The 24,738-nt window shown below is 36.2% G+C and overlaps 1 protein-coding gene across 1 annotated transcript; it reads right to left on the bottom strand.

The window, feature by feature from the left end:
- Positions 1-750: 750 nt before the first annotated feature.
- Positions 751-24,291, bottom strand: LOC114076513. The gene is given in 3 exon segments (XM_027915631.1): positions 751-1,134; positions 19,549-19,744; positions 19,829-24,291. Coding segments are annotated over 3 exon segments (4,896 nt in total). The 5' UTR covers positions 24,145-24,291.
- Positions 24,292-24,738: the final 447 nt, after the last annotated feature.

Raw genomic sequence — 24,738 nt, 5'->3', positions numbered from 1 at the left:
TCCTTGAAATCAGCAACCTCTCCATATAATATTGTGTTTCCTTTTATTCTATCATATGCCTTCAAAACTGAATTAAAGTCCCCAATTATAAACCAGGGCCAATTGACATCCCTCACTTGTGTCTTTTAGATATCTCCACAAGTCTCTTCTACCTCCTCTTGTGTTGAATGCATACACCATACTCAACAAAAACATTTTGTAACTAGTTATATGTCTAACCTCACAAGTAATAGCTTGTTTTGTCATACTTTTGAGCTTCACTTAGAAGAATTCAGGTCTCCAAGTCATCCATATCCTCCCATGTAATGAGCCTCAAAATTTGTTACATATTTCCATCCACAAAACATATTTTGTGCTACTCTTTCTATTCTGACACTTTTTATTTAATTTTCTAATAACCCTGTCAATCCTGTTGACTGATTATTCCAAAGGCGTTTGGTCTCCTTTTTATTATTTGGGCTATTAAGGCCCCTCACATCAGACACAAATTATTATCATTTCCCTCCTTTGTCCATTATTTGAAGTCTGAGCATGTTGTTATGTCATTGGAGAGTTTGAACTATGAGTCTTCCTCCTTGGGCTTGTATGGACAGGTGTTATCCATCCAGTTTTCTTCCCATTTAGAGTAGTCATGTTTTGTTTCCCTTATGTATTCCTTTGTGCTGAACCTTCCATTTCATTCTCGCTTTTTGCTGAGTCTTGAACTTCCTGCCCTTGTTTCCTCTTCTTCACATTTGTATCCTTCTTCTTCTAACATTCCCCTTCATTATGCCCGTTTTTTGCAGTGTATACAAAAGGAAGGCTTCCAGCATACAACACTCTTTGTTCAATCAATTTACCTTTTTCATTTCTGAACCATGTTTCCACATCCATCTGTACTTCAATCAGCGGCCTTGCAAAGTTTAACCCAACTTTCTTCTCAGTGTGTTGGTCCACCATCAAAGGTTTTCCCACTAGACAACCAATTTTACTTGGTCCATTTGAACTCCAATATTTAAAATCAAGTCCAGGTAGTTTTACCAATATAGGTACTGTAAGTTCATCTCTTGTGAACTCCATGTCTGTTGTCCAAGCTTTAACAATAAATGGCTTATTATTAAAATGATAGAATCCCCCTTCACGAGATTCACAACCCTTCATTTTATATTCACACCTTTAAAAAACCAACAAATATATGTCACACTAACCAAGTCTGTACATAAAAGTAAATCATAGCATATATCAATGACAAATTATTGCCGAAGTGCCCAAACAATCTCACTTTTGCTACGAAGCATATTTTTGTAAAAGATAAATGTAGGAGAAACAAAGTTGTTTTCCATTGGAAGTCTTTTCCTACCTTACTTGAGATCTTTTCTCTTATATGACCTATAAGTTTTTTGGGAGACATCCCTACAACAAAACTGTTTGACCTGTCTGCATGGATGTTTTTTCATAATTTATTAAGGACGAAATAGGACTTGTATTCATAATTTTTATTTTCCTAGATACACCATAAAATTTCTAATAATGATGGAAGGAGTCATTTCACAAATCAATCGTGCTACTAACTTGAAATCTCAGAGACACACAAATGCCTCCCAACCTCTGCTAATCATAGAGACACACTTATGCTATACTAAGATCCTATTACCCCCATTAACTTATTTTATAAGTAATTTTCTACCCCTTTTGGCATATGTGACACTATATTGTGGGCCTAGCGCGTATTGACATTTTTTTAAAAATAATGCCACGTAGGCCGAAAATGGGTAGAAAATTATTTATAAAATAAGTTCAGGAGGGTAATAGGACCTTAGTTTAGTATAAGGTTGGGCAACGGAACGGGATGTACTGGTATCGTTCCGGTTCGTCCCGGTTCGGTTGTCTACGGGACGGAACGGGACATCTGAACTTTGACACGGAACGGAACGGAATTGAGGTTTGGTACCAGTGTACCGGTACCGGTTTATCCCGGTTCTTGTCCGATCCGGTCAGGTTTGATTAATTAATATTTATTAGTTAATATATATTATATATTTATAAATTATAATTTATATTTTATATTAAATAATAAATACTACTCAAATAACCCAACTACGCCCTATTATTTACATTCGAGACTTAATTGAAACAGAACCTTCCTAGAAGGTGGTTGCGTAAACTATGCACTCTACTAATAGTTGTAAATTGAAATTGTAATTTTTAATACAAATTTAAATAAATTAAATAGATTTTTTTTAATTTGTATAATTATTCTATATTATTTTATTTAATTTTTTAAAATTACAAATTTAATTTATTTAAATTACAAGTTATAAATATAACTTATAAATCATAACATATTAAATAATAAGTAATTACTTATAAACTTCAAAAGATCTAAATCTTGAAAATGTTAATTAGACTTAATTTGCAAACTTAATAAGTAAAATTTTTTTAAAAAATATCTTTAAATTAAACTTAAGTAAAAAATAACATTATAAATTTCAAAACTATTAATTTAAACTTAAAAAAAATAAAATTTTTTTTTCATATTTTCGTAATTCAAAAAAACCATTTTTTGAAATAACTAGATGTGTCATTCCGTTTATCCCATCCCATTCCATTCCGGTTTGTTTCGGTTTCATCCCGGTATATAGTGGGACGGACGAAACTGAGTATCCGTTTCGGTAATTCCAGTTCAATTCATCCCGGTACCGGTCAACTCATCCCGTTCCATTCCGTTACCGGTTCGTTCCAATCTGATGGTCCCGTTCCAATACGTTGTTCATTCTTAGTATAGTATAAGTATGTTTGTGGAATTTCGGGCATAAGTTGGGATGATACTTATGCATTTTCCCTAAATAGGCTAGACAGTGTTATTATATTGCTAACATAACTATATTATGCTAAACTAACCACTTTGCAAGACGCACTAACATGCAAGTCCAAGCTACTCTAGGAAAGGTACAAGTGCTCTATCCTAGCTACCGTGAAATAGTCTTAGACCAACTAAGTCATGCTATCCTTAAAAGTATATTATGAAACAAATGCAAGCTATCCTTAAGAGACTATGAATTTCAATCCTAAGTTATCCTTAGGAGAGTATGAGACCTCAAACCCAAGCTAGAATGACTGAACTAACTCAAGTTACCTTGACGTGCATCTTCCAATGCGAATTCAAGCTACTAGTAGGAGAGTATGGATCCTCAAGCCTATCTACCATTAGTAGAGTATGAGAACTCAATCCCAAGCTACCACGACTAACCTAACTCAATCTACCCTAGAAGTGCATCTTACAATGCAAAGTCAAGCTACCTTTAGGAGAGTATGGATCCTCAATCCTAAGCTACCATTAGGAGAATATGATTCCTCAAACCTAAAACTACCATGAAATTGTCTTGGCCAAACTAATTAATGTTATCAAGAAGGCATCTTAATGATGCTAGTTCACGCTACCCATAGGAGAGTATAGATCCTTAACCCTAGGGTACCATGACTACTTCTTACTCATCCTACAATGAAATGCATTAGACAATGCCAAATCAAGCTATCACTAAGGAGAGTATAGATTCTCCATCCTAATCTAACAACCATATCCTTATACTTCTAAGCCAAGATATACATGAAAAAAACATCGGTCAAAACTTCGAGATATTCTAGACTAACAAGCCTTGATTCATTTTAGGTTATTAAGCCAACCTAGAGTCCTTCTATGTGAGAGAATCATGGATATCCTAGCATTTCACGCCTAAGCATGTAGAAGATAATCAATAGACCACAAGATCACATCATATTGACTTTACTCCCAATGCCCTAACATTGATGGCTACAAGTCCTACTTTCAAGCGTTACTTCATTCATGTCTAAATTACAAGCTTATTCAATCACATTATTTACTACTAAGTGATTCTAGGCAGATTTATCATAGATGTTCAGTTTCATCTTTACAAGTCAAGATCCTTCCTATTCAATCAACTCTATTATTAATGTTTATATGATCCTAACTTTGATCAATTACTATATATGAATTTGGTTTAGAAAGATTACCTTTGAACCTTCAAAATTCACCTCTAATGGCATAAACCGACAAACATCACATTCATTAATTTAGATTACGGTTTACTGTAGAAATCACATGAAATAAGCATAATATCATCAATAATTTCTAATACAATCATAATTATTTATTATTCACTAGTTTGGAATCATACCTAAACTCTACCCACAATGCAAGCACAACCCTAGCTAGAACTGGGTTTCTTATAATTGGGGAAAAATTAAGGGGGATCTATGGGGGTAATAACCCATAGATGAACAAGCTAAACAAAACCTTGGTTCAAATCCCTAGAGAAATCTTGAATCCATGGAGAAAACTCGACTTAGGTGTTTCCCTCTTCCCTTCTTCTTCTTTTTCTTCTTGCTTCTAGAGAGAGAGAGAGAGAGAGAGAGAGAGAGAGAGAGAGAGAGTATTTGGGGTCTTAGAGGAATGAGTTAATGACTTAGTTTAGGATCTTATTAAGATTATATAGATTGTAAATTAACTAACTCACTGACCTGCTTAACCCCTAATTAATTACTAATCAATTTCCAAACAACTAACTTAAAATTAAACTAACAAAAACTAGCAGGACCTACGCCCCTCCACCCACGGACCGTGGGTTGACCTATTGAGTGTGGCTCACCTATGTATTTGAGGTCTGCAGCTCTAAATTTTCTTGTTACTGCAGCCATTTATCATGATCCCAACCTACGTGACGTGGGTCACCTATGGCAAATAGATGGCATCCGTAGGTCACCAATAATTACAGCTTTGGCGACTTCTTTTGGGGACCCCCTCAAGGACCCCTTGAGTGGTCCTGTGGGGGTCGTACCTTGAAGATTAGCCCCTAAAACATTCTTTCAAAGTACAAGAATTAATTTTATGAGTTTTTAATACACATACCACACTCCAAACCTCTTACGAAAGGCTTTAAAACTCACTAGTTGAACTTGCTATTTTTTTGGGGTGTTACACTTTATCAAGCATATATATCCAAAATAGTTTTGAATTCACCAAAAGTAAAAACCCTAAGTTTAGCATCAAAATTTCCAAACGAGATTGGTACATATAACCTCCAAGAAATCATCTCATCTCTTAAGCACACTTACATCGGAAACTCTTCTTCATTAAACATATCTTCAACCACTATTACTTTCTCTCTGTTATTTGCAAGCACAAAAAATATTCAAATAATTTCAGGGGCTTTGTTGTACTTGTGAATAAAAGGAAAAATAAATTCAATGGTTGTATTTAACGAAGAAGAGTTACGTGATACAAGTATGTCGAATAGAGGATATGATTACTTGCAGGTTATATTAGGCTACACCAATCCTCTTTAGGCAAATTTGGTGCTATACGCAGGGTTTCTACTTTAAGTGAACTCAAAATCATATATATGTGAATGTTTACCTAATTATCGTGAAGGTTTCTAACATAAATATATATATTTGTCAATTAAAATTATATGTTTTTTTGTGCCTTCATGTATATGTTTGTGGCAAAGATATATTGTTAATTCGATCGTGTGCTTATAATGGATTTTTATTTTTGTACTTTCCAAAGAAAATAATATTTCATCTAATTTAACATGCTTACTCAAGGAAAGTTTTTCTACCTAAACAAGGTAAGTGTAATGTTAAATATTTAGTCAACTATTTACATAAAGTTTTGAGTTCACCATAAGTAAAAACCCTAAGTTTCGCATAAAAATTGCCAAAACGAGATTGGTACATATAACCTCCAAGCAATCATATCATCTCTTAAACACACTTACATCAGGATACTCTTCTTTATTAAACATATCTTCAACCACTATTACCTTCTCTCTATTATTTGCAAGCACAAAAGATATGTTTAATAAAGAAGAGTTCAGTGATACAATTATGTTGAATAGAGGAGATGATTACTTGCAGGTTATATATAAGGCTACACAAATCCTCTTTAGGAAATTCGGTGCTAGTACTCAGGGTTTTTAATTGAAGGTTTTAAACATAAATAGAGTATATTTGTCCATTTAAATTATTTTATTTTTTGTGCCTTCATTTATATGTTTGTGTTAAATCTCTGTTGTTGATTCGATTGTGTGGTTAGAATGAAATTTTATTTTTGTACTTCCCACAAGAAAATAAGATTTTGATTTAATTATGACATGCTTACTCAAGCATAAGATATATCAGGAATATTTTTTTACCAAAACAAGGTAAGTGTAATGTTGGGTAAATATTCACACAAATTTTGAGTTCTCCGGAAGTAAAAACCCTAAGTTTAGCCTCAAAATTGACAAAAGGAGATTAGTACATTGAACTCCAAGCAATCATATCATCTCTTAAGTAAACTTATATCAGAAAACTCTTCTTCATTACACATATCTTCAGCCACTATTACTTTCTCTCTGTAATTTGCAAGCACAAAAATATTTCAAAAAATTCTAGGGCTTTATTATGTTTGCAAATAATTGGAAAAGTAAAGTCAACGGTTGATATGTTTAACGAAGAAGAGTTACATGATACAAGTATGTTAAATAGAGGAGATGATTACGTGCTGGTTATATGGGGCTACACCAATCCTCTTTTGGAATAATTGGTGCTATACTTAGGGTTTTTACTTTTCGTGAACTCAAAATTATATGTGAATATTTAACTGATTATCGTGAAGGTTTTAAACATAAATAGAGTAAATTCGTCAATTTAAATTATTTCATATATTGTGTCTTCATTTTAATGTTTGGTTTAAATTTATGTTGTTGATTAGATCATGTGCTTATAGTGGAATTTTGTTTTTGTACTTTTCAAAAGAAAATAAGATTTAATCTATTTTTTACATGCTTACTCAAACGGAGGATATATCACGAATAGTTTTTTAACTTAAACAAGGTAAGTGTAATGTTGAATATGTTGGGTAAATGTTCACAAAAAGTTTTGAGTTCACCAAAAGTAAAGATCCTAAGTTTAGCATAGAAATAGCCAACACAAGATTGGTACACATAACCTCAAGAAATCATCTCATCTCTTAAACACTTTTACATCAGACAATTCTTCTTCATTAAACATATCTTCAGGCACTATAACTTTCTCTATGTTATTTGCTAGCAAAAAAAATTCACAAACTTTATGGGGATTTATTTGTTTGCGAATAATAGGAAATAAAGTCAATGATTGATATGTTTAACGAAGAAGATTCATGTGATACAAGTATGTTGAATAGAGCAGATGATTACTTGCACGTTAACTATGGGGCTACACCAATCCTCTTTAGGCAAATTTGGTGCTATACTTAAAGTTTTAAGCATAAATAGAGTATATTTGTCAATTAAAATTATTTCATTATTTGTGCCTTCATTTATATGTTTGTGTTAAATTGATGTTGTTGATTTGATCGTGTGCTTACAATGAAATTTTATTTTTGTACTTTCCAAAAGAAAATAGGATTTCATTTATTTTTGACATGCTTACTCAAGCATAGGATATATCAGGGATAGTTTTTCTACCTGAACATGGTAAGTTTATTGTTGGGTAAATTTTCACTGAAAATTTTGAGTTCACCACAAGTAAAAGTCCTAAGTTTAGCATCAAATTTAACAAAAGGTGATTGGTAATATGACCTCCAAGCAATCATGTCATATATTAAGCACACGTACATCAGGAAACTCTTCTTCATTAACATATCTTCAGCCACTATTACTTTCTCTGTTATTTGTCAGTACAAATAATATTCAAAATATTTTTGGGCTTTGTTGTGTTTGTGAATAACATTATAAGACCCAGTATCCAAAAAAGTACAAAAAATGCAGATTTCAGAAGTTGTAGGTGCTAGCGACGGAGAAAACTATGGACCGTCAGTCGACTTACGTTCAGTCAATCGACTCCGTCGATGGGCCAGTTGACTCTCAGTTCCAAGTCACAAATTACGGTTGACTAGTACGGACCGTGAGTCGACTTACGGTTCGTCAGTCGACTTTTTCAAGTGATCAACTTACTTACAGTTCTCAGTCGCAAACGACAATCGACCAGTACGGATCGTCAGTCGACTTATGATTTGTCAGTTGACTCCGTCGATTCCCTAGTAACTCTCGGTCACAAACGATGGTTGAACAGTACGGTCCGTCCATTGCTCCATCAATTGACCAGCTGACTTTCAACTCTCAGCCACAAATGACAATCGACCAGTACGGACCATCAGTCGACTTACAGTCCATCAGTCGACTCTCGAGAGCTTTTAAGTCAGGGGTCTTTTGGTCTTTTTCCACTTCATTAAAACCCTAGATACGTCATTTTTACCCTAAATCATCATATTTTAGTCAGTTTAAGCCTAGAAACATAACTAAAACTTACCTAAGTCAAATTATTAAATCAAAACTTAGAAAATTAGAAGCAATAATGTAGAAAAAGGTCAAGAACCCTAGTTTTCAAGAACCGAGTAAGGTTCCATCAGTTCCAGCCCCAAAATCTAAATATTTTCCCACGAATTTCATCACCAGGCATGTGGAATTTTACTAGTGGGTTCCTTTCACCCATTGGTCCCTAGTTTTCAGTCAGATATTTGATTCTCGTATCATGATTCGACCAAGGGTTTCTAGAACATCAACAAAACTTCATGAATTTATTAGTTATATGTTCCAAGTCAGATTATCATGTTATTACTCAGATTATTTCATGAATTTCAGAACCCTAGATATGTATTTCTTTAGTTCTTGAATTACACATGCAAGGTCAGATATTTCAGTTACTTCAAATATACATGCCTCAGTTATAAATGCATAATTACAAGATTAATTGTTGCATTCTGAGTTTTCATGTTTAGTTTGAGATATCCAGTATTTACAGAAACTCAGTCATAATCAGTTAATTACATAATATATTGGGAGTAGCATAATACCGAGTTGGACCAGGGTTCAGCGTACCCAATTAGTCCCAAACTACTAGCCAAGTAGGTTGTAAGTCCCCTATGTGAGCAATAAGTTTAGTGATCACGCCAGCATGCCTTTATACCTCTGGCAGGGTATATTGGGTCCTCTCAATGGAACGTATACCTCGGACTCCACATTTATCTCATGTGGTTTTATTATCGGTTATTAGTAGCTCTCAAAGTTCAGTAAGACTCTATTGCGTTGAACATTTATCAGTGTATTTAGTATTCAATTTCAGTATGTTATAAATTGGTCATTGCATTCAGTTACCTCAACATTCATTATGTCATGTTCAGACTATTATAATTGCTCTTGTGCTTGTTCAATATGTTTTATTTTCGCTTTACTCTATCCTACATGCTTAGTACCTTCAATTACTGATGCAAACCTGCGTTACATCTTCTCATGATGTAGGTTTAGGTTCTCAGCATCCAGATAACGCATAGATCTATTTCCGATCTCCAGTTCAAAATATTCAGTGGTGAGTCCTCACTCTCCGAGGACAATAGTCATGAGTTTCTTTTCAGTATTTAGTCCTTTAGTTTCAGTTTTTGCAAGGCATAGCTGGGGCCTATCCCAGCATTTCTAGTAAGTTTAGAGGCTATTTTCAGACATAGTTAGTTTCATCTTAGTGTTGAATTAATAGTTTCTTTGTATTAAACTCATCAGTATTTCATTAATCTCATTTATAGAATATAGGTATTACCCATCCTTTCATTTTAAATTATGATTTAGCTTCCGCATTTAGTTTATTATCTTTAGTATGCTCATAATCATTCCATTAGGGTTAGCTAGGGATCACTTGTGGTACTAGGTTTAGTTTCCGCGTGTCGGGGATAGCTTGGGGCATGACAAAACTTGGTATCAGAGCACTAGGTCTAAGTGTCCTAGGATGTCCGAAAGGCTGCACTAAGTAGATCATTTAATGGGTGTGAAGTGCACCACATCTAATGAGAGGGAGGCTATGAAGTGTTTTAGAAAAACTTCATTTTCTTGATATTCTTATCGTGCGTTGGTATGATCTTCTTTATAATACATTTATGCTCTTAAGATCTTTCCTCCTTGTAGAGCTTAAGCATGGAATTCTAATGCACGCAATGCTAAGGCAGTTCCTCTAGTAGCAGATAAGGAAGTTCTAATGCATATTTTCAGAACGTCAATTCAGCTTTTGGCTCAAAGTATGAAAACCTGGAATAATCAGAATGTTCGAGTTCCAACTAATAGAAATGGTGGATCAGTGGAGCTAGTATTCGATATTTTTTTAGGGAGAATCCACCTTAATTTAGGGTACAAAGTACTGTGAGGACCCACAGAAGTTTATTGATGAGGTCAAGAAATTATTTGGAGTGATGCAAGTAACTAGTAGCGATAGGGTGAAATTTTCATCCAACAAACTTAAGGATGTGACTCATATATGGTTCACTCAGCGTAACGACAACATAGACTACATTGTCTTTTGAAACTCAGTATAGCAATTAACATCAGTATTAATCCTCAAAATCTCTCAGAACCTTTTTCAGTCTCTACTCGAGTTGGTGACCAAGTTATAGCTAGATGGGTATACAGAAATTGTCCTATCAGAGTCTTTCAAAAAGTCACCTCAGCAGATCTTGTAGAGTTAGAAATTGTAGACTTCGATTCCATTCTTGGCATGGATTGGCTACATTCCTATTATGCCTCATTCGATTGTAGAACTAGGATTATTTGTTTTAAGTTACCAAATGAACCAATCTTAGAATAGAAGGGTAATATCTTGATGCCTATGGGTCGATTCATTTCTTACGGTTAAGTCCAGAAAGATGATCTCTAAGGGTTATCTCTATCATCTAGTTTGGGTTAAAGATAATAGCTCTGAAACCCCAACTCTTGAGTCAGTTCGAGTAGTCTGTGAGTTTCAAGAATTATTTCCAGAAGATATTCCCAAAGTCCATTCCGAAAGGGAAATCAACTTTAGAATTGATCTCCCTCCAGATACGCAGCCTATTTCTATTCCTCGTTATAGAATGGCTCCAGCAGAACTTAAGTAATTGAAAGAGAAATTGAAAGACCTTCTAGATAAGGGCTTCATCAGACCTAGTATTTCACCATGTGGTGCACCAATGTTGTTCGTAAAAAAGAAAGAATGTTGTCTCACAATGTGCATTTACTATAGACAGTTGAACAAGGTCACAATCAAGAATAAGTATCCCATCCTCAGGATTGATGACTTGTTTGACCAACTTAAGGGTGCTATTCACTTCTCAAAGATAGACCTCAGGTCATGTTATCATAGGCTTAGAGTTAGAGATAATGAATTTCCAAAAACAGCCTTTAGAACTCGATATGGTCATTATGAATTTCTAGTTAAGTCGTTTGGACTAACCAATGCTCTGGCAGCTTTCACGGATTTGATGAATAGAGTGTTCAAGCAGTACTTGGAATTTTTGGTTATCATCTTTATTGATGATATCCTCATTTACTATAGGAATGAGGAAGAATATGGTAGTCATTTGAGAATTTTTCTACAGACTCTCAAAGATCGCCAGTTATTAACTAAGCTTAGAAAATGTGAGTTGTAGTTGCAATATGTTGTTTTCCTTGGTCATATTGTATCTAGCGAAGGGATTTGAGTTGATTCAAAGAAGATAGCAGCAGTGAAACAATGTCCCAGACCTACCTTTGCTACGGGTATCAAAAGTTTCTTAGGTATAGCGGGTTATTAAAGATGGTTTGTGGAAAGGATTCTCATCCATAGCCTCACCATTGACTAGGTTAACTCAGAAGATGGTCAAGTTTCAATGGTCATATGATTGGAGAAATGCTTTGGAGAATTGAAAACTAGATTGACTACAACTCTTGTCTTGACTCTACCAGAGGGTTCAGATGGTTATGTCATTTATTGTGATGCATCCAGAGTTGGCCTAGGTTGTGTGTTAATGCAGTGAGATAAGGTTATAGGTTATGCTTCTCGACAACTTAAGGTGAATGAGAAGAACTATGCAACTCATGACCTTGAGCTTGCAGCAGTGGTGTTTACACTCCATCTTCAAAGACACTACTTGTATGGTTTTCACGTAGATGTGTTCACTCACCATAAGAGCCTTCAGTATGTGTTCACCCAGAAAGAGTTGAATATTTGCCAGAGGAGATGTCTTGAGTTCCTTAAGGATTATGATATGAGTGTGTGTTACCATCCTAGTAAGGAAAATGTAGTAGTAGATGCTCTTAGTAGATTATCTATGGGTAGTGTAGCCCATGTTGAGGAACAAAAGAAGGAGCTAGTGAAGGATGTTCACAGGCTTGCTCGCGGAGTTCGCCTTATGATCATGTCAGACAATGGGGTATCAGTTTAGAATGGGGCAGAATCTTCTTTTGGTAGTAGAGGTTAAGGAAAACCAAGACAGTGATCCAATCTTGCTTGAACTTAAGGGTGCAGTCCTTAATGAGAAAGTGGAGGTTTTCTCCCAAGGGGAGATGATGTACTTCGCTACCAGGGTAAATTGTGTGTTCCTGATGTGGGTGAGTTGAGAGAGCATATGCTTGCAGAAGCCAACAACTCTAGGTATTCTATTTACCCAGGTTACACTAAGATGTACCGCGATCTGCGGGAAGTCTATTGGTGGAATTGCAAGAAGAGGGATATAGCAGACTTTGTGAGTAAGTGCCCCATTTGCCAGCAAGTAAAGGTAGAAAATCTGAAACCAGGATGTATGACTCGTGAGATCGATATTCCGACTTGGAAGTGGGATGTGATCAATATGGATTTTATCACAGGGTTACCTCGTACTCGCAGACAACATGACTCCATTTGGGTGATAGGTTATACGGTGACTAAGTCTTCTCGCTTTTTGGCAGTCAAGACTACATATTCGGCAGAGGACTATGCCATGCTTTGCATCAATGAAATTGTGAGGTTACATGGGGTTCCTTTGTCTATCATCTCAGATAGAGGTCCTTAGTTTACCTCTCATTATTTGGAAGTCATTTCAGAAGGGTCTTGGTACTCAAGTTAACCTTAGCACAGTATTTCATCAACAAATGGATGGACAGGCAGAGCGTACTATCAGACCTTAGAAGATATGTTGAGATATTGTGGGATTGATTTCAAGGATATTTGGGATGATCACCTTCCTCTGGTTGAGTTTGCCTACAACAATAGTTACCATTGTAACATTCAGATGGCCCGTTATGAGGCTTTGTATGGGCATAGATGCAGATCTCATGTTGGTTGGTTTGTAGTAGGTGAAGCAGCTTTGATAGGCCAGATTTAGTCCTTTATGATATTGAGAATGTGCAAATCATTAGAGAGAGACTTAAGACAGCCCAAAGTCGTCATAAATCTTACGCAAACGTAAGGTAAAGGGAACAAGAGTTTCAAGTTGATGATTGGGTTTTTCTGAAAGTATCACCTATGGAAGGAGTGATGAGATTTTAAAACTCAGTCATAGATATGTAGGCCATTACAAGATCTTGAAAAGGGTTGGAAAGATGTCATATGAGTTAGAGTTGCCGGCAGAACTACCAGCAGTGCATCCAGTCTTTCACATCTCGCTCTACTGTGTGGGTGATCCTACCTCTATAGTTCCATTAGAAAGTGTAAGCGGTGAAAGATAGTCTTTCTTATAAGGATGTACCAGTTGAGATTCTTGACCGTTAGGTTAGAAGGTTGAGAAACAAAGAAATCGCATCAGTGAAGGTTTTGTGGAGTCAGTCCGTAGAGGGGGCTACTTGGGAAGCAGAAGCAGGCATGAAAGCCAAGAATCCTCACCTCTTTCTTTCCAATTCCACTCCAGCTTAAGGTAATAGCTCCTCTTCAGTGTTTCAGTCATTCATGTATGAATTAAGCCTTAGAATCATGTTCCCTTAATTTGTTCTTGCATTTTCAGCGTATTTGCATGTTCTTGGAACTGAATTTAGTCAAAAACTTAGTCCTCAGTTTTTTACTAGTAGGGATTGCATCTCTCTCGCTTTATATAAAATATTTTAGTCATCATTCGAGGATGAATGGTCCCAAGAGGGAAATAATGTAACACGCTGTATCCAAAAAAGTACAAAAAAAGTGCAGATTTTCAAAGTTGTAGGTGTTAGTTACAGAGCCAACTACGGACTGTCAGTCGACTTACGGTCTGTCAGTCGACTTCGTCAATGGTACAACTGACTCTCGGGGGTCTTTTTGTCTTTTCCCACTTCATTTAAACCCTAAGATACATTATTTTTAACCCTAAATCATCATATTTTAGTTAGTTTAAGCCATAAACATAACTAAAACTTACCTAAGTCAAATCATTAAATCAAAACTTAGAAAATTAGAAGCAAGAACGGAGAAAAAGGTCAAGAACCCTAGTTCAAGAATGTAAAAAGGTTCCATCAATTCCAGCCCGAAATCTAAATATTTCTCCATGAATTTCATCACCAGGTATGTCGGATTTCACTAGTGGGTTCCTTTCACCCATTGGGTCCCTAGTTTTCAGTCAGATTCTTCATTCCCATGTCATGATTAGATCTAGGGTTTCTAGAACTTCAACAGAACTTCATGAATTTATTAGTTATATGTTTCAAATCATATTTCATGTTATTACTCAGATTATTGCATGAATTTCATAACGCTAGCTATGTATTTCTTTAGTTCTTGAATTAAACATGCTAGGTCAGATATATCAGTTACTTCATATATACATGCCTCAATTATAAATGCATAGTTACCCGATTAATTGTTGCATTCTCAGTTTGCATGTTTAGTTTTGAGCTACAGAAACTCAGTTATAATTAGTTAATTATATAATTCATTGGGAGTAGCATAATACCGAGTTGTACTAGGGTTCAGCGTAACAAATTAGTCCCAGAACTACTAGCCGAGTAGGTTGTAAGTCCCCTATGTGGAAAATCAGTTTAGTGATCACGCAGCATGCCTTTATAAATCTGGAAGGGTATATTGGGTCCTCCCAATTTGGCGTATAGCGTATAAATCGAACTCCACATTTAGCTCATGTTGTTTTAACGGTTATTAGTAGCTCCCACAGTTCAGTCAGACTCTATTGAGTAGACCATTTATGAGTTTATTCAATATTCAGTTCCATCATGTTATAAATTGGTCGTTGCATTTAGTTACCTCAACATTCAATATATCATATTCAGATTATTATCCTTGGTTTTATGCTGGTTAAGTTCTTTTTTATTTTAGCTTTACCCTATCCTACATGATCAGTACCTTCAAGTACTGACATGCACTACATCTTCCGTGATGTAGGTTCAGGTTCTCAGCATCCAGATCACACATAGATCGATTTCCAATCTCCAGTTTAGCAGATTCAGTGGTGAGTCATCATTCTCCGAGGAAAATAGTCATGAGCTTCTTTTCAGTATTTAGTCCTTTAGTTTAAGTTTTTTCTAGATTTAGTTGGGGCCTATCTCAACATTTCTAGTCTGTTTAGAGACTATTTTCAGATGTAGTTAGTTTCAGCTTAGTGTTAAGTTAATAGTTTCTTTGTATTAAACTTATAATTATTTCATTTATCTTAGTTATAGAATATTGGTATTCCCCATCCTTTCAATTTAAATTATGATTTAGCTTCTGCGTTCAGTTTATTATCTTTTGTATGCTCATGATCATGCAAGTAGGGTTAGCTTAGGATCACTTGTGGTCCTAGGTTCCGTGTCCACGTCTTGGTGGTAGCTCGGGGCGTGACAATAATTAAAATTAAAGTCAACGGTTCATGTGTTTAACAAGAAGAGTTACATGATACAAGTATGTTGAATAGAGAAGATGATTATGTGCAGGTTATATGGGTTTACACTAATCCTCTTTAAGCAAATTTTGTGCTATACTACGAGTTTTATCTTATGGTACACTCAAAATCATGTGTGAATGTTTACCTGATTATCATGAAGGTTCTAAACATAAATAGAGAATGTTCGTCAATTTAAATTATTTCATTTATTAATGTTTGTGTTAAATTTATGTTGTTGATTCGATCACGTGCTTATAAAGGAATTCATTTTTATACTTTTCACAAGATAAAAGATTTTATCTATTTTTGACATGGTTACTCAATCATAGGATATATCACGAATAGTCTTTTCTTGTAAACAAGGTAAGTGTAATGTTGAATATGTTTGGTAAATATTCACAGAAAGTTTTGAGTTCACCAAAAGTAAAAACCCTAAGTTTAGCATCAAAATTTCTAAACGAGATTGGTGGATATAACCTGTAAGCAATCATCCATCTCTTAAACACAGTTACATTAGACAACTATTCTTCATTAAACATACCTTCAACTACTATTACTTTCTCTCTGTTATTTGCAAGTAGAAAAAATATTCAAAATTTTATCTGACTTTATTTTGTTTTTAAATAAGAGGAAATGTAAAGTAAATGGTTGATATGTTTAACGAAGAAAGGTACGTGATAGTATATTGAAGAGAGAAGATGATTACTTGCAGGTTATATGGGGCTACACCAATCCTCTTTATGCAAATTTGGTGCTATACTTGCAGGTATATTCGCCAATTTAATTTACTTCATTTTTGTGTCTTCATTTATATGTTTGTGTTAAATTATGTTGTTGACTCGATTTTGTGCTTACAATGGAATCTATTTTTGTACTTTCAAAAATAAATAAGATTTCATTTATGTTTGGCATGCTTACCTAAGCATATAATATATCAGAATAATTCTTCTACCTAAAGAAGGTAAGTGTGATGTTGAATATGTCAGGTAAATATTCACAGAAAATTTGAGTCCACCAGAAGTAAAATCTTAAGTTTAACATCAAAATTGCCAAAAGGATATTGGTACATAAAACCTCGAAGTAATCATCTTCTACACATTATATGATGCAACTCTTCTTCACTAAACATATCTTCTGCCACTATGACTTTCTCTCTGTTATTTGCAAGCACAACAAATATTCAAAAAGTATTTTATATAAATATCAAGCATATTGTTATAGGAGGAGGAGGAGGAGGAGGAGGAGAATAAGAAGAATAAACATGGAAGTGCTGTTTGTGACCAAATATAGGGAAGATTATGTTTCCTTTGATTCAATTTAGTATGCTAATGAATTTAGGAATGTACAAAAGTCAAATAAATTAGTTTTTATGTAAATTTCAATTAGCGTCTAATATAGGCAAAGAAAGTCTTATAATAATGAGATTTATCATATAGTTTTTTGTAGAACGAGATTTTTTATTTTCAATTGTCCTTGAGCATATTTTATTGTAGATACTTACCTAATATTGCGTTTGAAATGTTATACATAAAAAATAGTCCTAAATGAAGAAAGAAACATATAGTTGTGTTATCTTTTAAAGAAATCTAGCAATTCTATAATTTTAATCTGTTGTAGTTTGTTCATTGACCATCAAATATCAATTTTTTGCTAAACTAAAATTCAATAGCCGATTAAAGATTTTTCATTCCCCATTAAATTAGTATTATATGGGAATAACAAAGAATATATTATTTTATTTGAAAATATAGAAGAACCCAATCAATTTTATTACAAGAGAAAAACTTATGCAACACACAGAATCTTAAATAAATTAGAAAAATAAATAATCTTAAAACGTACCTAAAAATAAGAAAATAAACAAAATGGATGTACCAGACAAGAAGTAACATGCTCAATTTCTTCATTTTGATCGCTCAAAAATTTGCTTTATGCGGATGAATCTGATTACAAGCAAGCAGGATGTATCATTCGAACTGTAAATCAACTATTGGATTGTCCAATCGAAATAGAAGAGAGACACTATTAATTTTTTATGAATATATCTAGAGCAATCTATGAATTTGTGGGATAAAGACGTTCCATTTCAATTTGTTCTATGTATATGAAGAACATGAACTGATGGATAGAGGAGAGATATTTTTGATGTTTACTATCTGGGTGAAGGACTATAATTTGGGGGATAAAAGTCTTTATAGTTAGTATTTATGGTTGTTATAAATTTAGATGTTTTTTAGGGAAGGGATTGTTTCATCTCTCTTTAAATACTAGATAATGAAAGGCACGTATATGAGCCCAATATTATAATTTTAAATAGAAAACTTACATAAATAATTATATTGAGAAAATATTTACCATATATATAAATAACATTTTTCTTCACTTAACCACTCCTAAAACATTTATAATCATATATTTATATGTAAAAGAGAATCCTACACCCACTTATGTGGCGCATCACAAGCTAGAATTTTCTTTAAACTTTATTTATTTCTGAAAATAACCTTTTTTCATGAAAATACTGACTATTATGAAAAGTTGTGACTTTTATGAAAAGTTTTGACTTTTATGAAGAGTTGCCATTTTTATGAAAAATTGTGACTTTAATAAAAGAATGTGCCTTTCTGAAGGGTTATAACTTTTTCAAAGAGTTTTGACGTTCCCCATAAGTTACGATAATATTTGTTCACACTATCCTTTTTTCTATAAATAGAGGGATGTTATGTCATTTTAAAGCAGAAAAAACTCTGAATTTCTTCTTATGCACAATGAAATATTATTTTTGTTTCAACACACTACTGAATAGGATCGTTCTATCATGAGAGAATTTATTCATTTAAACCTTGAGTACTAGAGGAGAATAATTTCCTTAAAGGGACACTCTGCATTCAATTCACTCAATCTTTTCCTTTCTTTTTCATTATATTATAGATCCTGATATGTTTGTTTAAATTTTGTTGTTTATGTTTATAAAAAATTATTGTTATAAGTATTTATTAGTATATATTAAATAATACGCGTTAATTGAGTATTCACACAAGTTTTCTTTACTAAAATTGTAATTTCAAATTGAACTACGTCACTCCTGTATGTTGATTTTTTTAAAAAACATCCAAATAAACTTAACAGTTTTATGTAATATTTTCCCTTTCACGTATATATAATAAGTAGAATTATTGTACTATATGAGACATTCTACATTTAATTTTTTATTTTAATAATTAATTAGGATATGTTTAAATGGGGAAATTTAAAAAAATATATGTCAAGCAAACAATATAGTTGAACATTCTACACGTTAGAATTATAATGTTTGTTCACGTTGCTCAACATTTTAAAATTTATCATCCCCACACCAATGATTGTTTATTTATTATAAAATTTTATATCGTCGGTTGATGATCATTTGATTTCCCAAAAATATCAAGTTGTAACTCTTCTTGGCAACATTAGGATAAATTATAAAATCATATTTATGATGATTGATTGAAGGATAAATGATAAGGTGTTATAATTATCATCTTGTTAATGGAGTAGATATTATATCCCAACATCTTGAATTTCAAATTGAACATCACTCTGGTATGTTGATTTTAAAAAAACACCCAAATAAACTTAATAGTTTTATGTAATATTTTCCCTTCCGTGTATATATAATAAGTGGAAATATTTTCCTATATGAGACATTCTAACTTTAATATTTTTATTTTAATAATTACTTATGATATATTTAAATGGGGAAATTTAAGTTGTTTGAATTGTAAGTGTCACGACCCAAAATAACGAGTCGTGATGGCACCTGACAACCCAGGTGGCAAAGCCAACTGATATGTCACCTCACCAATACGCTCCACAACCTCGAAAGGACCAATGTACCTTGGACTCAACTTGCCCTTCTTTCCAAATCTCATCACACCCTTCATGGGTGAAACCTTAAGTAGACCCCTCTCTCCAACCATAAACTCCAAATCACGAACCTTCCTATCTGCGTAACTCTTTTGCCTGCTCTGAGCCATGAGAAGTCTATCTTGGATCAACTTGACCTTGTCCAAGGACTCCCTCAACAAATCTGTACCCCATGGTCTAACCTCAAATGCATCAAACCAGCCAATTGGAGATTGACATCTCCTACCATACAGAGCCTCAAATGGTGCCATCCCAATGCTCGAGTAATAACTATTATTGTAAGCAAACTCCGCTAGAGGCAAGAACTGGTCCCACTGACCACCAAAGTCAATCACACATGCCCGCAACATATCCTCGAGAACCTGAATAGTCCGTTCAGATTGACCATCAGTCTGAGGGTGAAAGGTTGTACTAAGATCCACCCGAGTGCCCAACTCTTTCTACATAGACTGCCAGAAATGAGATGTAAATTGAGTGCCACGATCTGAAATAATAGAAATAGGAACCCCATGCAAACGAACTATCTCTCGAATATAGATTTTGGCTAACTTCTCTGAATTATAGGTCGTCTGAACTGGTACAAAGTGTGCAGACTTAGTCATTCGATCCACAATGACCCATATAACATCAAACTTACCCAAAGTACATGGCAATCCTACCACAAAGTCCATAGCAATACCCTCCCACTTCCACTCAGGTATAGGCATCCTCTGTGTCACACCTCCAGGCTTTTGGTGTTCATACTTCACTTGCTGACAATTCAGACAGTGGGATACAAAATCTACTATGTCCCTCTTCATACGACACCACCAATAATGTTGCTTCAAGTCACGATACATCTTAGTAGCCCCCGGATGAATAGAGTACCTCTAACTATGAGCCTCCTCCATGATCAATCTGGTCAAATCCCCTGTACGAGGAACACATATACGACCCTTAATCCTCAAAACTCCCTCACTATCAAGAATTGCAGCCTTGGCTTCTCCTTTTAAAACCTTGTCCCTAATCTTACATAAATCACCATCATCAAACTGTTGAGCTCGAATCCGCTCCAACAAGGATGACCTAGCCTCTATATAAGCCAATACCTTACCAGATTCTGAAATATCAAGTCTCACAAAGCTATTGGCCAGGGATTGGACATCCCTAGCTAAAGGACGCTCGCCAACCTGTAACATGGCTAGGCTACCCATACTTACCGCCTTCCGACTCAAGGCATCTGCTACAACATTTGCTTTGCCTGGGTGATAAAGAATAGTCATATCGTAGTCTTTGAGCAACTCCAACCATCTCCTCTGCCTCAAATTTAGATCCCTCTGATTGAATATATACTGGAGGCTACGATGATCCGTGAACACCTCACAATGCACACCATAAAGATAATGCCTCCAAATCTTTAATGCAAACACAACAGCCGCCAACTCTAAATCATGAATAGGGTAGTTCTTCTCATGAACCTTTAACTGCCTCGAAGCATAAGCTATCACCCTTCCCTTCTGCATCAACACACAACCAAGACCAACCCGAGAAGCATCACAATATACGACAAAACCCTCTCCCTCCACGGGTAGGGTCAAAATCGGAGCAGTAGTCAATAAAGTCTTGAGCTTTTGGAAACTAACCTCACATTCGTCAGACCACTGAAAAGTCACCTCCTTCTGTGTCAATCTAGTTAATGGAGATGCAATGGATGAGAAACCCTCAACAAACCGTCGATAATAACCTGCAAGGCCCAAGAAACTCCGAATCTCAGTAACTGAAGTAGGTCTGACCCAATCTCTAACCGCCTCAATCTTCTTAGGATCCACCATGATACCCTCCTTGGACACTACATGTCCCAAGAATGCTACCGAACTAAGCCAAAACTCACACTTTGAAAACTTTGCATAAAGCTTCTTCTCCTTTAGAATCCCAAGAACAATCCTCAAATGATGCTCATGTTCCTCCTTAGTGCGTGAGTATATCAATATATCATCTATGAAGACAATAACAAAGGAATCTAAATACGGTCTGAACACTCCATTCATCAAGTCCATAAAAGCTGCTGGGGCATTAGTCAGTCCGAAAGACATCACCAAAAACTCGTAATGACCATAACGTGTTCGAAAAGCCGTCTTAGGGATATCCTCCGCCCTAACCTTCAGCTGATGATAGCCAGATCTCAAGTCAATTTTGGAGAAAACTGAAGCACCCTGCAACTGATCAAATAAATCATCAATACGAGGTATCGGATACTTATTTCTGATGGTTACCTTGTTCAACTGCCGATAGTCAATACACATACGCATAGATCCATCTTTCTTCTTCACAAATAACACTGGAGCACCCCAAGGAGATACACTTGGTCTAATAAAACCTTTGCTCAACAAATCCTGCAACTGCTCCTTCAACTCTTTCAATTCAGCCGGTGCTATACGATAAGGAGGAATGGAAATAGGCCGAGTGCCTGGCTCCACATCAATACAAAAATCAATATCACGATCTGGTGGAAGACCTGGCAAATCGGTCGGGAATACCTCTGAAAATTCACTCACCACTGGAATAGACTCAAGCATAGGAGTCTCAATACTAGTATCTCGAATGTGGGCCAAGTAAGCCAAACATCCTCTCTGTACCAACTGACGAGCCTTAAGGAATGATATCACACCCTTAGAAGGATGACTAAGAGTACCTCTCCATTCTACTATAGGAATTCCAGGCATAGCTAAAGTGATGGTCTTGGCATGACAATTTAAAATTGCGTGGTAAGAAGATAACCAATCCATACCAAGAATCACATCAAAATCTATCATTTCTAAGACCTTTAAATCTGCATGAGTGTCATACCCCATCAAAGTAACAGTACATAAACGATACACTTGATCTACAACTACAGAATCCCCGACAGGAGTAGAAACACGTATCGGCAAATCAAGAGACTCACACAATATATCCAGACTAGGAGCAAAATATGTGGACACATAAGAATAAGTAGAGCCTGGATCAAATAATACAGTAGCTGGTCGATGACAAACCGGAATAATACCTGTGATAACAGCATCTGAGGCTTCAGCCTCTGGCCTACCTGGAAAAGCATAACAGTGAGAACGACCTCCATCAGATTGTGAACCTCCACGACCACCACCTCGACCAGAAGGAGAACCACCTCTACCTGAATGAGAACCACCTCTACCATTCTGTGCACCACCCCTAGCTGGAGGTTGTGCAGCCCTGGAAGTCGAAGCCTGAGAACCCTGATGTAAGCCACCACGTCTGGTCCTAGGGCAGTCTCTCACAAAGTGTCCCATATCACCACACTCGAAGCAACCCCTACGAGACGCAGGCTGATGAGAGGAACCTGAATGACCAGAATGCCCTCCACGAACTACAGGTCTAGAAGATGAACCCTGCGAAGTATGTACCGAGCTCGAAGAGTTATGCCCAGCGTAACCAGCCTCAGACGCTGGTATAGCAGCATGAATGGGTCTGCTGGACTGAGGGTGATAACCTCTGCCCAAGTAACCCCGACTCCTAGGCGGAGCACCACCATAATCACCTGAATAACGAGTCCTCTTGCCCTCTCGCTGCTCAAATCCCTCACGTCGAATCATCTCCAACTCCTTAGCAGCATCTACCACTTTCTGGAATGGAACACCAGAAGCAGCAACCTGAGAAACTCCTAGACGAATTGGAATAATCAGCCCCTTAACAAACCTCCTCACTCTCTCAGCCTCTGTGGGAAGTATCATCGAAGCATGCCTAGCCAAGGCATGAAATTTACCCTCATACTCTGCAACTGACATACCATTTTGCTGCAAACCCTCAAACTCGGCCCTCTTGCGCTCCCTCTCACTGCGTGGAACAAATTTGGATAGAAATACCTGAGTAAACTCAGTCCAGGATAGTGGATGAGATCCAGCTGGCCTACTACTAATATAATCCCTCCACCACTGCTTAGCAGAGCCAGTCATCTGAAACGCTGTGTAGTCAACTCCATGAGACTCCACTAATCCAAGATTATGCAACCTCTCATGACAACTAACTATAAACTCATATGCATCCTCAGCTAAGTCACCAGTATAAGTAGGAGGATTCATTAGTCTGAACCTCCCAAACATCTTTTGCTCATCAATAGTCATAGAAGGCCTGTTCACCAAATGTGATGTCATATCTGGAAACTCCATACTATCCAAACGAGGAGCTACAGCGGCAGCTGGCTGAGTCCTGGGAGTCTGAGAATCTGGAGCAACTATCGGATCTGGAGTTTGACCTCCAACACGGGTCTGTGAGCCATCAGAAGTGACAGGCAAAGCTCCTGCCTGGGCCATCCCCTCTAGGATTCCTAACATACGAGCCAAGGTATCTTGAAGCACTGGGGGGACAATAGTACTGGTTGGAGCCTGAGCTGGCCCATCCCCCTCGACACGATCTTGCACATCCCCATGAATAACCTCTGCATCAGGAGGTACGGTCCTATCACGACCCTGGGTAGCTACTGGTACTTGAACATCCACAGGTGCTGCAACACGGCCCCTACCCCGACCTCGAGCTCGTCTCCTACCTCTACCTCGGACAGTGTTCCCAGAAGAAGGCGCAGGAATAGGATCCTGACCACCACTTGCCGATGTACGATTCCTCGCCATCTAAGAGAGAATGAGATATCAAGATTAGAATTTCTACAAGGTCAAGTGTGCACGATAATGAATAAAAGAACAGAATATTTCCTAAATGTCCTATAGCCTCTCGAAGATAGGTATGGACGTCTTCATACCGATCCGCAAGACTCTACTAGACATTGCTCTTGTACTATTGAGACCGATGAACCTAGGGCTCTGATACCAAATTTGTCACGACCCAAAATAACGAGTCGTGATGGCACCTATGTTCCCAACCAATAGGTAAGCCAACCAACATATTTTAACAAACTTAACTAACTAATAAGTGAAAAGACAACAAATTGCCAAATCTCTAACACTGAGTTCTTTATAAGTACGAATGCGGAAAACTGAAAAAAATTACTCCCCAAGAATTGGTGTCATAAATACAAGAGCTTCTAAAATACGATGCAAGTCTGAAACAAAAAAAGACAAATCTAACATAAGGGATATCCTGTCTGAATACTGAATAACAGAATAAGTAAGAGATAGAGGAAGGTGTGGGCCACGGAACAGCCAAGCAGCTCACCACAACTCCAAGACACTCCAAACTCGGACTCAAACTGCTCCTCGAGATGTGCT

The sequence above is a fragment of the Solanum pennellii genome, chromosome 3, assembly GCF_001406875.1.
Source record: "Solanum pennellii chromosome 3, SPENNV200".
NCBI classification, from domain to species: Eukaryota; Viridiplantae; Streptophyta; class Magnoliopsida; order Solanales; family Solanaceae; genus Solanum; species Solanum pennellii.
This window is presented reverse-complemented; position numbering and strand designations above follow the sequence as displayed.